The sequence below is a fragment of the Esox lucius genome, chromosome 11 (genome assembly GCF_011004845.1).
Source record: "Esox lucius isolate fEsoLuc1 chromosome 11, fEsoLuc1.pri, whole genome shotgun sequence".
In the NCBI taxonomy this organism is placed as follows: Eukaryota; Metazoa; Chordata; class Actinopteri; order Esociformes; family Esocidae; genus Esox; species Esox lucius.
Genome location: NC_047579.1, coordinates 43398627 through 43415945, shown reverse-complemented (window position 1 = coordinate 43415945; position 17319 = coordinate 43398627). Strand labels below are relative to the sequence as shown.

Below are 17319 nucleotides of genomic sequence, written 5' to 3'. Positions count from 1 at the left end.
TGTAGCCAAAAAACCTCAGATAAACGCTGTGTCCAGGCACTTGTTCATAAGAACAGCTCTTAACTATGCTATATTGGCCCTATACCACACCCCTCCATATCTTATCGCTTACTCATAGAACAGATAGATCACGAGATGTCAAATTGGGATGAGAGGCAATGGATTATAAAAGATCAATCAGCCCAACACTAGGATATCAGTTTTAAGGTATCAGTTTTCATCAGCTCACATTGTTTTTTTTTTGTTTTTTACAAAAAAGCTTAAAATAATATTTTCTTTAAGTTAAGTACAGGAGTTACATTCAGGATGAAATAAATCAATAACACTGTGTGCATTCCTTAAGCAGTAAAGCAATTCACAATTGTTCACAAATAACGCCACTTGTTTAACAACAGAAAGAATATACTAGCATGTCTCAAATCAACCACAATAGCAGTTTTAGAATCAGTCTTTTCCCACTTGGAACCCAAAATGAAATTAATTTTGGCCTTTAGCATGGAGTGGCTTGGATTCTGTATGCATCCAGGTTCAACCAACCATCCAGCTCAGAAATGTCAAAACAAAATCCCAAAATATATCAACTGGACCATTTGTCTTTGTTTGAAGTTGTAAAAAGGGTTTATTCTTTGTTTCCTAAATAGCACAGAAATCCAGCTGTAGCTGTCCTGATCTCCCCTGCTATCTCACACATTCACATCACACTCATCTGAGCTGTTAATCAAGGGCAGGACTTTAACAACACTCTTTTCCCTCTTAATTAGAAAGGTGCAATGTTGTTCAAATACTACTAGTATGTGTTAAATCAGATAGAAGACTGATATACAGTGGGTTTGTTAAGTGCCCATAAATTGACTACAGTTCATTATGTTGTTATCTCCATTGGTTTACTAAGTACAGGGAGGAATAAATAGATTTTATGGAGACTAAATAGATTTTCTAGATTTTCATATATATATATATATATATATATTTCTTTCCTTTTTAATTTTTTGTACTTTTTTCTCAACTTTTGCTTTCATTATTTTTCTTAGCTTCAGCTGTCCTTTACTGAGATGTTTTGCTCCCCTTCTGTTCCTCCAGACGTTTTTTTTTTTTTTTTCCAGGAGTTACAATTCAAATGAAATAAATCAATAAACCCATGGGTGCATCCTGTAAGTAGTAAAGGAATTCACAATACATGCTGCTCCATTGTCTTTCCCACAGTTTTTCATACAATATAATTCAGTCGGATGAACAAATCCCTCAAAGACCCACTCATACAGCTTGATACACCAATCGCTCACAGAACACACTGTCACATTCCTTGCTCACAGGTACTTTTTAGGCACTGACTAACTATCAATCCATGATCTGGGACTCCAGAGGGTTTCGATATGTAACGGCATCCCAATCACCTCTCTGCCCCGCTCCCCTCCAGACCAGTTCCCCAGTCTGCAGAGTAAGATGCGGGTGGTGTTGAGGGTGGAGGTGGAGGCCGTCAAGTTCCTGAAGGAGGAGCCGCACAGGCTGGATGCCCTGTTGAAACGCTGCTCGACTGTGACTGACACTCTGACCACCATGCGCAGGTACAGCCAATCCCGCTGGCCTCCCGAGCCATCTGTTACCGTAGCTTGGCCAGGTTTTAGAACAGCTGCCATGTCAGCACATTTATTCCCACCGTGTTGGGAATGAGACTGACAGCAAGAGTAGCAGAGGTGTTTTGTTGATTTATTTGTATAATGCGTGCCCAATATGCGGGTATGTGTTTGGGTGTCAGCGGTACGCGTATCTGGGCATATTCGTAGGTTTCGAAAAATATCAGCACAGATTATCACTTACCGAAGGCTAATGAGCCGATGTTCAGACTGAAACGACTCGTGCCAGACCCTCTCAACGTGTCGCTCTGCTGAACGCTGTGAGCGGGTCAGTGTTAGACGGCCCCTCACTGACCATCAGAATCTCGCAACACCCATCCAGCCTGAACCTCACAGGGAAACTGAAGCGAGTGTTAATCACATCTGGCGTTGTCTAGCCAAGACCCGCGGCACCGAACACACGTCGGCCAACACCGCAGACATTACTGACATCCCCCTCTGTCCGTGTGGTCAGGCAAGCGAACGAGGGCGTGTGGAAGAAGCCGGACGACAGCCCCAAGCACGGCGTCGAGGACCTCCGGAAGAGTGCGGACTTCGACGCGCCCACCAGCCCCCCGCTCAACCTGAATGACCTGAGGGGCGGCAGCAGTCTGTCGAACTGGAGCCCCCACTCCAGCCACGGGCATAGCAACCCCTCCCCGGGCCCCCACAGGGACCACTACCCCACCGTGCCTCACAAGGGCCGGGCCCTGGAGGAGCTGGCCAGCCGAGCCGCTGCTGACAAAGCCGTGTCTGTGGAGGTCCGATTGGTGAGGAGTGTGTCTGTGTGTGTGTGTCTGTGTAAACTATCCCTCACTGTCCTATATATCAGTATACATTTTGAACGGTGCACATTTTGTTATAGCAACATGCACATATTTGTGGGAGAAATTGTGTAACTGTTTCAAAACCGGGTACCTAATGTACGTAATCCTCCAGAGTGGTACAACAGGGTACCTGATTGTACATGACTTGTATGTAAACCTCCAGAGTATTATATGACTTGTATGTAAACTTTCAGAGCTTTACATGATTTGTATGTAAACCTCCTGAGTTTTACATGACTTGTATTTCCAGAGGTGTTACTTATATTTGTGAGAGATATATTTGTGCTCCGTGGGCTGTTTCCACTGCGTGAAGACAAGTGCGCTCTATTTGTTTAGAAAATCCTGTCCTATTATTGGCTGCAATATCAATATTGATTTCAGCAAAGTCTCTGTCCCTGGGTTACACCTAAGGGACCCCACGGACCCTGCCAGGCCCAATATCAAAACAAAAATACCTCAACTGTATGTGTAAACATGTATAACCAGGGCCCAGCTGTAAAGGAGACTTCGGTCTCAGTCTATGTTCCTTGTAGAAATAAATGTATAAAAATAAAAATATCCCCATGATCTCCAGGCGGCTGAGCGGGACTGGGAGGAGAAGCGGGCCAGTCTGACCCAGTACAGTGCCCAGGACATCAACCGTCTGCTGGAGGAGACCCAGGCGGAGCTGATGAAGGCCATCCCAGACCTGGACTTCGCTGCCAGGCAGATCAACAAGCCCTCCTCCAACGCACCCTCCCAGACCCCCCAGGGTGGGGGAGGGACCGCCGAGTACCGCCCAGGCAAGCCCCAGCATGCCACGCACAAGTTCTCTGGGAAGGAGCAGGGCTCCAGGCGTGGTTCTGGTAAGTACACACCCCACATCGACTTCCCAAACACCAGACGGTAAGGGGTTGTGACGTATCCATGGGCAGCCTTGTTTAGTCACCCGTTGATGAATGTATCTGGGTTTGCTGTATGACCTCTAATGTCGACCCACGGTCCTGCCTCTCTAATGTCAACCCACGGTCCTGCCTCTCTAATGTCTACCCACGGTCCTGCCTCTCTAATGTCTTCCCACGGTCCTGCCTCTCTAATGTCGACCCACGGTCCTGCCTCTCTAATGTCTACCCACGGTCCTGCCACTCTAATGTCGACCCATGATCCTGCCCCTCTAATGTCTACCCACGGTCCTGCCTCTCTAATGTCGACCCACGGTCCTGCCTCTCTAATGTCTGCCCACCGTCCTGCCTCTCTAATGTCAACCCACGGTCCTGCCTCTCTAATGTCTACCCACGGTCCTGCCTCTCTAATGTCTGCCCACGGTCCTGCCTCTCTAATGTCGACCCACGGTCCTGCCTCTCTAATGTCGACCCACGGTCCTGCCTCTCTAATGTCTGCCCACGGTCCTGCCTCTCTAATGTCGACCCACGGTCCTGCCTCTCTAATGTCGACCCACGGTCCTGCCTCTGTCTACCCACGGTCCTGCCTCTCTAATGTCTACCCACGGTCCTGCCTCTCTAATGTCTTCCCACGGTCCTGCCTCTCTAATGTCGACCCATGGTCCTGCCAATCTAATGTCTGCCCATGGTCCTGCCTCTCTAATGTCTACCCACGGTCCTGCCTCTCTAATATTTACCCATGGTCCTGCCTCTCTAATATTTACCCACAGTTCTGCCTCTCTAATGTCTACGCACGGCCCTGCCTCTCTAATGTCTACCCACGGTCCTGCCTCTCTAATGTCTACCCATGGTCCTGCCTCTCTAATGTCTACCCACGGTCCTGCCTCTCTAATATCTACCCATGTTTCTGCCCCATGTCACAGAGGCGGAACAGCTGACAGTGGCTCGGTATCGCACTGAGAAGCCCTCAAAGTCGCCCCCTCCTCCGCCACCTAGGCGCAGCTTCCCATCATCCCCGTCTGGCCTGACCACCCGCAGTGGAGAAACCCTCATCCCAGGAAAGAGCATAAAGGTGACAGAGCATGAGCATGGGTCCCCCAACGCCCCCACCCACCCACACACACCCACCCACACACACACCTCCTGTCTAGTTTCTGATCTCCTCTGTATATGAAAATAGAAGTCGGAGACAGAGGAGGCCGAAGCCCCAAAGCTCCACGTGAAGCTGCGACGGACAGTGTCTGAAAACCCCCGCCCTGCCTCCACTCCTCCCACCATCAACTCCAGAGACAGGGAAGAGGACGACCAGGACATGATGGCTGCCGACATGGAGGTACTGACAGACCAGCTTCAGATGTACTGAAAAACTGGAAGAGCAGCATTGAAAGTGTTTGCGGTTGTAGAATGTTTGCTAGAGTCACATGCATTCTGCTCTCTCTTTTTTTCTGTAGTTTTCCAAAGATTGTAAACATGTTTGCCTATGACCTGCAAACACGTGCGCTCACACACACACACACACACACACACACACACAAACATATATGCGCACATCTAGGGCATTTTCTTTCTCACAGACAACGACGTATTGACAAAACATCTTATTTTGTGACATTTTCTTTTTTTTTTTCAAAAGCATCAGAGGATGGCGTTTTGATTGTGATAACGGGCAGCTTACAGCGTGGCTCCGGTGGTGTGTTGGCGTTGTGGCCTGCGGGTGGCCAGTGAATTAAACCAATGGGACACGTTTCCTAAGATTCCTAAACCACTTGTGATGAAGTCTTGATATTCCGAGTACATCATACTTAGGGCTTTTCTGTTTAATTACATGATTTACTATGTCATTACCTCCCCCCATCCCCACCATCCCATCGGTCAGCTGTTTCTGAGAGCCTCCCCGCGACTCAGTCACCCCAGTCCCCTGTCTCTGCCCAATGCCCTCCGCAGCAGGACCAGTGTACCCTCCAGCCTCGACCTGTGGCCCCCAGGGGCCCCGGGCACCAAGGTAACACCATCTTTGATCGTGGACTTGTGTGGACGGCTGTTTCCTGAGGCTGCCCTTACAGTCCTCCTCCTTGTCCTCCTTAAATAAACACATCCCCCCCCTCCCAAAATACACTGTCCCATCCTCACCTTGTCCACCTACAGACTGTTCTCTGCAGGGTTTCCAGTGACACACAGCTCTGTTTGTGTGTGTGTGTGTGTGTGTGTGTGCATGCCTGGTGTGAACCATCTGCATCTGTTTACCTGCAGAGCTTTTTTCCACGGAGTGGGAGAACGCTGTGATACTCAGGTATAGCTGGTACCTTCTCATCAGACCAGATGGTGTTCTGCTTTGTGGGGAAGGGATTGTAGAGGGAGTTTGGACTGTTTTTCAAGCCCCTTGGTTGACACTCCCAGTTCTAAACAACGCCCCCCCCCCCTCCATTTCTACAGCTGTAGCCCCTTCACACATCCTGTGGCACCACACTGCCTTTCACTGATGGAGTCCTCTCTCACACACTCCTGACACTCCTCTGGCGTTCAAGTGTTTGTGTGTGTGTGTGAGCGTGTGCGTGAGCGTGGTGTGCTTTTGAAATTCTACACTGTGTCTACCAGCAATCTAGGGCATCGTTGGACTGCTCTGTCCTACGATGGGAACAGGGCAACTCAGAATACACCGACAGCCCTCCGCTGTCGCACACACAGGTTAGTGTTCCATGGCTTTCAGGACCACTTTCAATTCCCATCACACTGTTCAGAAAGCACATTCTCATTGTATTGAATATATGTCTGAGTATACAGTATATCACAAAAGTGAGTACACCCCTCACATTTCTGCAAATATTTGATTATATCTTTAAAGAAATTACACTTTGCCACAATGTTAAGTAGTGAGTGTACAGCTTGTATTACAGTGTACATTTTATGTGCCCTCAAAATAACACAACACACAGCCATTAATGTCTAAACCGCTGGCAACAAAAGTGAGTACACCCCTAAGTGAAAATGTCCAAATTGGGCCCAATTAGCCATTTTCCCTCCCCGGTGTCATGTGACTCGTTTGTGTCACAAGGTCTCAGGTATGAATGTAAATTTGGTGTCATCGCTCTCACACTCCCTCATACTGGTCACTGGAAGTTCAACATGGCACCTCATGGCAAAGAACTCTCTGAGGATCTAAAAAAAAGAATTGTTGCTTTACATGATGGCCTAGGCTATAAGAAGATTGCCAAGACCCTGAAACTGAGCTGCAGCACGGTGGTCAAGACCATACAGTGGTGTAACAGGACAGGTTCCACTCAGAACAGGCCTCGCCATGGTCGACCAAAGACGTTGAGTGCACGTGCTCAGCGTCATATCCAGAGGTTGTCTTTGGGAAATAAACGTATGAGTGCTGCCAGCATTGCTGCAGAGGTTGAAGGGGTGGGGGTTCCTTCTGTCTTTTCTAGAAGGAACCCTCATCTAAAGATGATGCACACGAAAGCCCGCAAACAGTTTGCTGAAGACAAGCAGACTAAGGACATGGATTACTGGAACCATGTCCTGTGGTCTGATGAGACCAAGATAAACGTATTTGGCTCACATGGTGTCAAGCATGTGTGGCGGCAACCAGGTGAGGAGTACAAAGACAAGTGTGTCTTGCCTACAGTCATGGTGGTAGGAGTGTCATGGTCTGGGGCTGCATGAGTGCTGTAGGCACTGGGGAGCTACAGTTCATTGAGGGAACCATGAATGCCAACATGTACTGTGACATACTGAAGCAAAGCATGATCCCCTCCCTTCGGAGACTGGGCCGCAGGGCAGTATTCCAACATGATAACGACCCCAAACACACCTCCAAGATGACCACTGCCTTGCTAAAGAAGTTGAGGGTAAATGTGAGGGACTGGCCAAGCATGTCTCCAGACCTAAACCCAATTTGGACATTTTCACTTAGGGATGTACTCACTTTTGTTGCCAGCGGTTTAGACATTAATGGCTGTGTGTTATGTTATTTTGAGGGAACAGCAAACTTACACCGTTATACAAGCTGAACACTCACTACTTTACATTGTAGCAAAGTGTCATTTCTTCAGTGTTGTCACATGAAAAGATTTTATCAAATATTTACAAAAATGTGAGGGGTGTACTCACTTCTGTGAGTTACTGTATATACAAATATATGATTAATACCCATTTTATTTGATAGGTACAGAGCATGGTCCCTCCTGTTCCATCCCTGTCTCCAGTCCCCCGGATAGTGCTGACAGAGGGCAGTTCAGTTCCACCCACCTCAGAATGCATGGCCAGAGACCCAAAAGTGACCCAGACCCAGGGACAGGCTGTCTGTCAACTCCAGGGGGTGTCCAAAGGGAAAGGTCCTGCTGGCCAGCCTCAGAGAAAGCCCTCTGTGCAAAAGGAGCAAAGAATCCAGGAGTCATTTGAGAATCAAAAAGACCCAGGCGACAAAGAGGAGGTATCCCTGCTGCTGACGGAGCTGGAGGTCAGGCTGGTGTCCCCTTCAGAGGTCCGGGAGCTCCACAGGACCAAGGTAGAGGCTCTGCAAACAGTCACCGTCACGACTCCGCCTTCAGAGGGGGGTCTTGAGGCGCGTCTGGGTGGGGCTCCCCTCCTGCTGCTCTTCAGGGACACTGTGACTGTCAGAGAGGCCTATGAACAGCTGCTGGGACTGTTGGGATGCAAGGAAGACGCTGGTTCATCCAAGTCGCTCCCTATGCCCAGGTCAGGACGCTCTCTGAGCAACCTAAGTTTCAGCCCTCCCCCCATGGTCTCCCGGATTAGTGTCTCCCGTCACAGGCAGGACACTCTGAGGGAAGCCCTGAGTAGAGGGCTGGAGACGGGGGACAGGATCCTAACACTTCCTCGCAGCGCCGGAACAGAAAGCATTCCAGCCCCTCTGCCCCGTCAGAGATCTGCAGAAACGGCAGTAAGGCCCAATGGGTCCGTGGGTTGCGTGGGGACCCAGGGCTGCGCGGGACAGGAACAGATCCTGTGGAAGCAGGGAGGGGACATCAAGAGAAGCACGTACAGGAGGCTGGATAGCTTGGAAGAGACTATCCGTGAGCTGGAGAACACCCTGCTGGAGATCAGTGGCCACCCCAATACGGAGCACCCCTACGCCCTCCAACTCCCCACTGACGCCCTCCCAACAGGGGCTCCAGACACAGCCCAGAGACCTGCCACCAGCACAGCAGAGACCAAGAAGCCCCCAGTGCCACCCAAGCCCAAACCCTCCTCCAGTCCTTCCACGATCACCCAGGTCTATAACATGTTTCCCTGCATACTCTCCTCCTTGGAGAGCAGCCACTCACTTCTCCCTCGTCTCCTTGGCTCTGGGGTGGCAGTTTCTACTGAATCTTTTTCCTCCCTTTTACATTGGGGAGTTTCTGACTGCACCTCATCTAACCTTCTAACTTGGACGTACCTCTCACACCTCTGCTGAACCTCTCAATGTCCCCCATTCCAACATGAAAGTAATCTGTTGTCTGCTCTATGGGAGAACTGGTAGATTTTGGCAGTGCAAACATTTAAAGTCCCTCTCTCTGGGAAACAGAGTGTGTGTGTGCAATAGGGTCTAAATCTGTTCAACTTGATGGGGCAAACAACAGGCTTCTGTCCTTCTCTTTAGGGTGATTAGTAATCATCTTGAGCTTGGGCTGTTAATTGTCTTTTCATTGATCTGCCTTGACATCTGCTGTTTCTACTCTGTAAACTAGGACAGTCCAATCTCTGCTACAATAAACTGTCATTTGTTTTTCCCTCCCCTCTTTCACGTCCCACCTCTCCTTACGTTTCTGTCTCATCCTCTCTTGGTTCTCTTTTGTCTGTAATCAATTTCCAGTTACTTGCATCATCGAGTATTACAGCTCTTCTTTCCTCCATTCTTTGAGCTTTATTGACTAACTAAATGTTGAAACCTGCCTCCAGATCAGGCTGAAAACAGACACATTATCTCTGCCGTTCATTATCTCAAGCCAGGATTTCACAGGGGTCATTGCTTGCCGGGTCGTGTGAGTCTGTTACGTTAGCTTCAGAAGTACCCTGTGAAATCCAGAGAAATGATTATCAGTTATGTTACAGATCAGTGTGGACCACCACATTGTGTGTAGAGAGACAGGCTGATGTTCAGTCCAGGTGCCGTGTCATAGATGGTGTCCCCCTCAATGCCACGCAACCGAAGAGAGCCATGTCGGTCTTGGCGTGGCGTGGGTGTGCAGCAGCCTTATCACCGCTGTAACACCAGGCCCATTAACCGGGACTCATTACTCCAATCACATCATTCCTCCAGGTTCCCTACTGAACCCATTACTGACTCACATTAGCAGACACTGGGCACTCGGTCTCCTGTCATGACATGTACTGTCTTCCCTCGTAGCAAATGTTTCGGTGTGGAGGACATTGCTGAATGGAGAGCTTGTGTGTGAATGTGTGTGTGTGTTGATTTTTTTTTGCTTTTTAAATATTCTTGATTGGTAACCTTTGTTTTTACTACATCAAATCAGGTGCAACAAGTGATATTGATGCAACAGTAACTCTCTGTGTAAAACAGTAACTCTCTGTGTAATGATGGAGAATCGAGACTGGGTGGACAGTGAGCAGGTTATGGGAGTTCAGGGAGTCTATAATGTATATCACATTGACCATGGGGTCTTCAGCAGCCTGTGGAAATGCGCTGGCTTGTTGGGGTAACAGGCTGTTTGGAGGCGCCGTCTGTCTTAGAGGTTTTCTTGAGGTGTTGTGGAAATGGAATGAGAAAATGTAGATGTTCACTTTCTTGGTTTCGCTTATACTCCCATCTCTCCCCTTCTCCCCTCCCCTCTTGGTCTTTTCCTCCGTGACCCCCCCCCCCCCTCTCATTCCGTCCTCCTCCAGGGGGAGAACTGCTCTTCAGGTCTGGGAAAACTCCACACCTCGGCAGCCTTCAGACTAAAGCACCTGCAGCAGAGCAGCACAGAGAAGACCAAGACTGGCAAGAAGGAGGACTTCCTAAAGGGCCAGCAGCAGGTACTGTTTTCTTGTCAGCCTGACTAACCCCACCCCTACTGACCTCTACCAACCTGACCCTTCACCTCTAGCTTTTGTCCACACTCGCCATGAGATGGCCATCCAAGCCTAACCCTGAACTTGGCAACATTTTGCTTATCAACAGATTGTTCATAGTGTTACCATCTACTGAACATCCACAGAAGGAAATGGGGACTCTCAAAATAAAGTGTAACCAAATATTAAAATAAACGCCAATTTGTAATAAACACATTCCACATGAAGGACACAAACAAAAACATATTATATACAGTACTGTGCAAAAGTACTGTGCAAAAGGCACCTGAAAGTCAAACTAAAGTCATTTATTTGGAAATAAGTGTTTATTAAAAAATATATATATATATAATATCAATGTATTTGTATATATTATATATATTTTTATTACAACCCAAATATATGACCTTAGTTCAACTTTCAGGTCTCTTAGACTTTTTCACAGACCTGTATTTTCATTGGTAAGTGTTTTTGCGGGAGCGCGTAAGCAGAGACGGCTAAGAAGAGCGAATGACTCTTACTGAGTGACTTATTGACTGAGTGACTGATTGACTGACTGACTACCCCTTGTTAAATAGCGTAGTGGTTAGAGAAGCGGACCTGTGTACTATAGGTCCGTGTTTTGGATCAGGATAGACAAAGACATTTGCTGGCAACAACATACTGTAGTTACGTTACAGCGAGCCTTAACTAAAACTGTATATGGTTTTATTGCGACTGTTTCTGGCATGGAAAACTTAATCTTCAGTCTCGCTAGCTCAATTCTTATGATTATTCCTAAGAAGTTAGTAGATACCAGTAAGCCTATTCATGGCTAGTAAGCTGTTCAAACGGCCAGTGGCAAAAGCTAACAGTTCATAGATGCTATTTGTGGTGGAGATAAACTTAATAAGAAACATTAGTCAGTTTAACACAATTCTCAATAGTGTTTAGCGACTGGTGAAATGCGTTATGGTTAAAGACAGTGCCTCTCACGTGGAAGGCTCAAGTTGGAATCTATTGTGAACAACAACATTTATTTATTTTATTTCCACAATTCTCTTGTCATTTTACTTGATGAAAAAGTTAGTTATCATCACCTTTCTTGATAGTTATTGTATCAATTCCATTCATGAAAAAAAGAATAAAGTATGTTGTTATGCCATGAAATGAAATAGCTTTGTCAGATTCGCTAGCATTTGCTCAATTCCAGTGACTATTCCAGTAAGTTAGTAAAGCCTATTACTGGCTAATAAGCTTTTCAAACAGCCAGTGGCAAAAGATAACAGTTCATAGACGCTATTTGTGGTGGAGGTAAACTTGAACTGTATCAGTGTCATTCACCAATGGCCAATTCGCTGTTAAAACGGCCAGTGGCAAAAGAGGATTTGTTCATAGACACAAGAGGCTTTACTGACACCTGTAGAACGTAGAGCTCCGGGGTTTAGTGGTTAGCGACGCAGCCTTTCATACTTTCTATTGCCGTCCGGCTGAACTAGGCTTGCCTGGTTTCTTGTTTAATAAAACATCTGATTTCATGTTTGCAAAAATATGTGAACCCTGTTATTCAATAGCTTCTGGCACCTTCAATAACAGCAATAACTTGGTGGAAATGATTCATATAGCCACTAATCAGTCTCTTCTTCTAACAGAACTGAGCCAATAAAGTTATATTTGAGGGGTGTCTGGCATGTACTGCCCCCTTCAGGCCCTACCACAGTATCGGATTAATCTCAGGGCTTTGACTTGGCCATTCTAAAACACAAATGTTATTTCTCCAGGGTAATTGCTTTGGTAGATTTAGTTGAAAGCTTTGTGTAGTTGTCTTGTGGGAAGAGCCGTTTTTCGGTCCAGCATCCATTCCTTGACAGATGGCGTTCTGTTTACGAATCTCCTGGTGTACCTCAGAATTCATGGTTCCCTTGAAGATGTCGAGTCAACCAAGGAGATTCAGATCTTGACATTCCCACCACCGTGCTTGACTGTTGGGATGTGTTTCTATTGGTGGTAGGCAGCGTTGGGTTTTAGCCAAACAAAGTTGTTTTGATAGTGATACATTTTGGACTCAACTGTCCGGAAAATGGACTCCCAGAAACCGACAGGTTTGTCCAGGTGGACTCTGGGCTGTTTGTTTCTTTTTCTGGGAAGCATGTACAGTAACCTGAGATTCAGTAAGGGAGGTCTGTAAATCTCCAGGTGTTATTTTTGAGTTGGTATTGACCTGATTTATTATTTTTCTTGTGGCTCTTGGGTATATTTTGCAAGGGCGTCCACTTCTAGGCCAAGTTGCTGTCATGTTAAATGCTTTTCATTTGTAAGTGATTTGCCTCACAGTGGACTGAGATAGGTCAAATCTTTTTTAGATGGATGAAGTGCCTTCCCCAGACAGATGTCCTCTGAGATCTCCTTTCTTCTGTGCTTGGTGTTTTGCATTTAATATGGGTAACACCAAACTGACCATTTTTATTTTCTCTATTTATCAGAGATCCATTCAAACTCTTTGCTAAAGATCCATCCTTGGATTTGTTCCTTTGGTACCCAACTATTTACCCACCTAATTCTACTTACCTACTTGATTTAAACAATGCTATTTCCGGTTCACTTATTTTTGCACAAATTGCTTTTTTAATTTAGTTTTTCTACTACACACATTATATTCCTCATAACCAACATATGGAAATGGTAACTATAAACTTGTTATGTCCGATGAAAAATGATGGTTTTGATTGAAGAAAGATTTCATGGTGAATGCTGAAAGAAATTAAAAATTGCAGACGGGGTTCAAATATTTTAAAGCAACAATGTACATGAATAAAGTTGTGATGGAAGGACATGGGGTTTCAGTTCAGTAAAGTTCAGAACAGGGGATGTATAAATAGAGTGTCTTGCTCTGGGGATTGGGAGTTTAAAGGATTTTGAGTTATAAATTAGAGATGCAAGGAATGCTGGGAAATGGAACTGTTCAGGCATGTCAGACCAAAGTAAAGCTTAGAGATAAAAAAAAAATCAACTGGCAGGATTCATGTCAATGAAATAAGCCTTAATGTCAATGTTATTTGAAAAATACAAGAGCACTGAAGTGTGCCACAGTAAAAAGACAGGAACAGGGATAAAGGTGGATAAGAGAAATAGGTAGAGATAGGAAGAGAGATAGGGGGGCAGAGATAGGGGGAGCTATACAGCTCTGGGAAAAATGAAGAGACCACTGCACCTTTTTCTTTCCTTTCCAAAATAGTTGAAAAGGAATGTTTTGAGCGAGGAGCAGAAGTGTTCAATTTGCAGTGGCCTCTCAATTCTAACCCTTCGGTTCCTCACTCAAAACCCTCATTTTCAACTTTTCTGGGAAAGGAAAGAAAAAGGTGCAGTGGTCTCTACATTTATTCCAGAGCTGTTTATATAGGAAGAAGGGGGTGATATAGAGATTGTGTGTGTGTCTTGAAACAGGTCTGCTTAGTAGCTATGTACATAAGAGTGAAGAGACAGAACGGGAGGAATGTCTCTAATTCCCAAATGTAGTCTCCAAGTGAAGGCTGAAGCTGACCTCCCTCCAGTGGTGTCAGTTCAATCACTGATTATTCAATCAGTGTGCTTGGTTCAGCTCTCTCCCTCATTCTTTTCCCTGTCTCTTGCCCTTTCTGTGTCCTTCATTTTGTTCATTCACTCTTTCATGGGTTCTGGCTTCATCTTAAGGACCACTGCCTGAAATAACAATAAATCAAGATAATAATAATAATAATAATAATAATAATGTAAAACCTCTGTAATTAATGTTGTCATTCTTTGATAAGCAAGTGTTAATCGTTTCATTTTACGACACACCAATGATCAGCATTTAGGAAGATTGACAATATCACCATAGCCAGCATAATTTAAGCTTCCCCATATTAGCTGAGCCAGCAACTCAGTCCCAAATGGCTACTCCGTAGTATCGCGAATAAACATGCTCACAACAATGTCATGCGAAATGAAACAAGCTGTTGGTCAGAATTGTTGAGCCTCAGGTGGTCCATGAGTCTTAACTATTGCCTCTGGTGAACATGAACAGATGCAGTGTGTGTTTCCATCTGACCTACTGCTCTTTCAGAAAAACAGAAAAACTTTGTCCTAACCAAAATGCCTGAAGTTGTATCTTAAAAAATTGTAGAGTTGAATTGTAGAGTACATCAACAAGCGTTACATACCATCAGATTCTATAAAATAGTTTAGAGGGCCTGAGATATTTCCCAATTAAACTTTCTCACTGGTCTATCATTCTATCAGTTGGCATTAAATGGTAGTCTCATCGGACTCGCTTTAGACACACAGTACTACCCTCACCCTAAACCACGCTGGACTGACTAAAACTATTCCGGTAAGGGGAGGAGGAGACAAGTCGTGTCGTTGTTTAAAATTCAGCCTTGCAAACTTAAGCGGTTGGATTTTAAGTGGTGTGAAAAGCTTGCTGGGAGCCAGATTTGTTTTACGATCAAGTATTTAAATCTTGTCATTTTTACAATATCTTTCTTTATCAGGAGCAGTTAGATTAGTGCTGTAGGTGTTACTTCTTATCTTGGAATGACCACAGTTGAGCTCTAAAGCTCCAATACTGTGCCAGAAGGCTCAGTGTTAAAGATGGCGGAAAGAATAAAATCAACAAAGAAATCACACACAGACTTGATGCAGCTTTTCCCTATGAATGATATATGAATAAGCTCACTCCTTTTTCCCTCTCACTTCAACACGTTATTCATCCTTTTTACTCTTGATTCACACCTGTATCTTTCTCTACCTCTGTCTTAATCTCTGCCTTCTTCTCTTTGTCTCTCTTTCTCGTTTGATTCACAGCATTCTTTCTGTCTCTCTCTATCGCTGTCGCTCTCTATCGCTGTCTCTCTCTGTCTCTGTCTCTCTCTGTCTCTGTCGCTTTTGCTCTCTCTCTTTCTCTCTCAAACGCTCTCTCTCTCTTTCTCTCTTTCTTTCTCAATCAATACCTCTATCGTTCTCTCTGCCTTTGTGTCTTTTGTTCCCTGCACGTTCATCCCCTTCTGTGTGTTTTTGGAGAGCTGTAGGGGTGGAGTGAACTCCCTCTAGCCTACTGAGAGGAACATTATTTCAGTGTGAGGTAAATGAAATGGCTCTCAGTGCGCTCCTTTTGTCCACAAACCGCTGCAAACAATAACACTGGAAAGGGAATGTGAGTCTGAAAACTATCCCCTCATAAACAGGACCAATTACCTGCAGAGTACGCACCGAGCCATCAGTTAGGATAGAACCACAGCAACGACATCAAAGGCATTAATGAAGCCATTTCAGAGCAGTTTGTACCCACAGAACAGTCTATGATAGACGTACGTCCCCTCCTAGTGATAGATTGTGTTGTGCTCGGTGGCTGTTTGTCTAGACAGGTGTCCCTCTCCACCACTCAGTCCACCCCAACAATGCCCCTCCTGTACTGCCCAGGCTACTGTGCCAAATAAGTGCCCCTCCACCCGCCCAGTGAGTTGACCCGTGGAGGTTTGAGGTGCCGCACTGCCCATCTGCCCCAGTGCCATAGGGTTATGAGTTGCCCCTGTCCCTTTTGTTGTTTTGACTGACACCCAGACACGCCTACTATGGTTGTCTTCTCAACTGGAGCCACAGCTGAAGATAAAGAGGTTCTCATATCCTCTCCCCCAGGGATGACCCCTGACCCACTCTCACCTTAATCCTGTCTCAGGTTATCGCGCTTTTCCTTTTCCTATCTTTTCTCTTCTCGTCTCTTTCTACATAAATCCCCCGTGTTGTTCTGAATCGGCTGTATCGATGGTGTGAAACTCTTCATATCACATCGCCTGGGGACCGGTTGGACAGTCCAGTGTTTTCAGATTGTGTTATCTGTGTGTAGCATGCAGTGCGTGCGAGTGTGTCCGTGTGTCAGTGTGTTTGTGTGCGTATCAGACTGAACCTGAGCATTTGGAGCTGATGCTCTGTGCCTTGGTGCCAGGGTGTCTTGTTAGGCAGTGCAACCAGGAGGCATGACGTCAGAGTGTTCCAGGGGTGAGAGGATCCTTCAAATCATTTGGCTGTTATGGGAACAGACAGTTCAAAGCCACCATTTCTCTCCATTTTCCTTGGCGCAGATCAAGGAGGGCATGACAGTGTGGATAATACCGCAAGCCTCGATTTACATCTCCCGTTTAGCTTCGTATTAATTCAGGGTGTGTAGCAGGCTAGTTTCTGGTGCTGAGGGGAGGTGAGTGGAGCTGAGGGGAGCTGGGGGGGGGGTGAGGGGAGCTGGGGGGAGGTGAGGGGAGCTGGGTTGGTGTGCGACGGGGACAGGCCAGTCCCTCTGGACAGTCGTTTGGCAGACAGCTCTGAGTATCAGGAGATGAGAGAAGGCCTTTTTTGCCTCACTAACGGACTAGAATAAATGTTGCTGTAGCCAGGCTGGGGAGAGAGAAGATAGGTTTTCCTCAGGCAGAAGGAATAGCCCCTCTCCCCGGGGGAAGCAGCAGAGGTCCTGGAGCATCGACCAACAGAGCAGGTTTAATCCTAACAACTTGGCCAAACAACATGCATTTGCTCTCCAACCAGCCACACAGAACTAATGCCTCCTTACCCTCCAGACACTAAACCTCAACATGCAGGGGAACAAACCTCACAGTGCTAGCAGGATGCCTTATTTTTGGAACACTGTGGAAGGAAACTTTTGCCACAGTTATATTATACAAGAACAAATTATTAGCTACCATTGGTTCTTATTGAAGTTAGTCAAAGTTACCTGTAAATAACCAGGGGCTTTTTCAATGGTAAACCTGTTCTGTAGTATTTTGCACTCTTTCTGATCCAGAGATAATAACATCAGTCCCGCCCTTCCACACCTCTTGTCCCCCAGACAGCAACAACCTCAGATGTCTTAACAGGTGTCATTAGCTATGGACACTGATCTAGGACTGACTGATGTAGGACTCTAGGACTGACTCATCTAGGACTGACTGCTATTGCACTGACTGATATAGGACTGATCTAGGGCTAACTGAT

At 46.2% G+C, this 17319-nt stretch overlaps 1 protein-coding gene across 11 annotated transcripts in view; it reads left to right on the top strand.

Annotated features, from left to right (window-relative positions):
* si:ch211-278a6.1 (SRC kinase signaling inhibitor 1) overlaps positions 1-17319 on the top strand; it is a 136564-nt gene that overhangs the window by 111768 nt on the left and 7477 nt on the right. For 9 of the 11 annotated variants that reach the window (XM_029123647.2, XM_029123646.2, XM_029123649.2 and 6 more), the window contains 9 exons: positions 1418-1565; positions 2089-2383; positions 3015-3285; positions 4245-4393; positions 4502-4654; positions 5198-5323; positions 5917-6006; positions 7490-8560; positions 10174-10305. In XM_029123647.2, the coding sequence (XP_028979480.2) occupies positions 1418-1565; positions 2089-2383; positions 3015-3285; positions 4245-4393; positions 4502-4654; positions 5198-5323; positions 5917-6006; positions 7490-8560; positions 10174-10305 (2435 nt within the window). The remainder of the gene's footprint in view (positions 1-1417; positions 1566-2088; positions 2384-3014; positions 3286-4244; positions 4394-4501; positions 4655-5197; positions 5324-5916; positions 6007-7489; positions 8561-10173; positions 10306-17319) is intronic. The other 2 variants (XM_029123643.2, XM_029123651.2) reach the window with 2 other exon arrangements.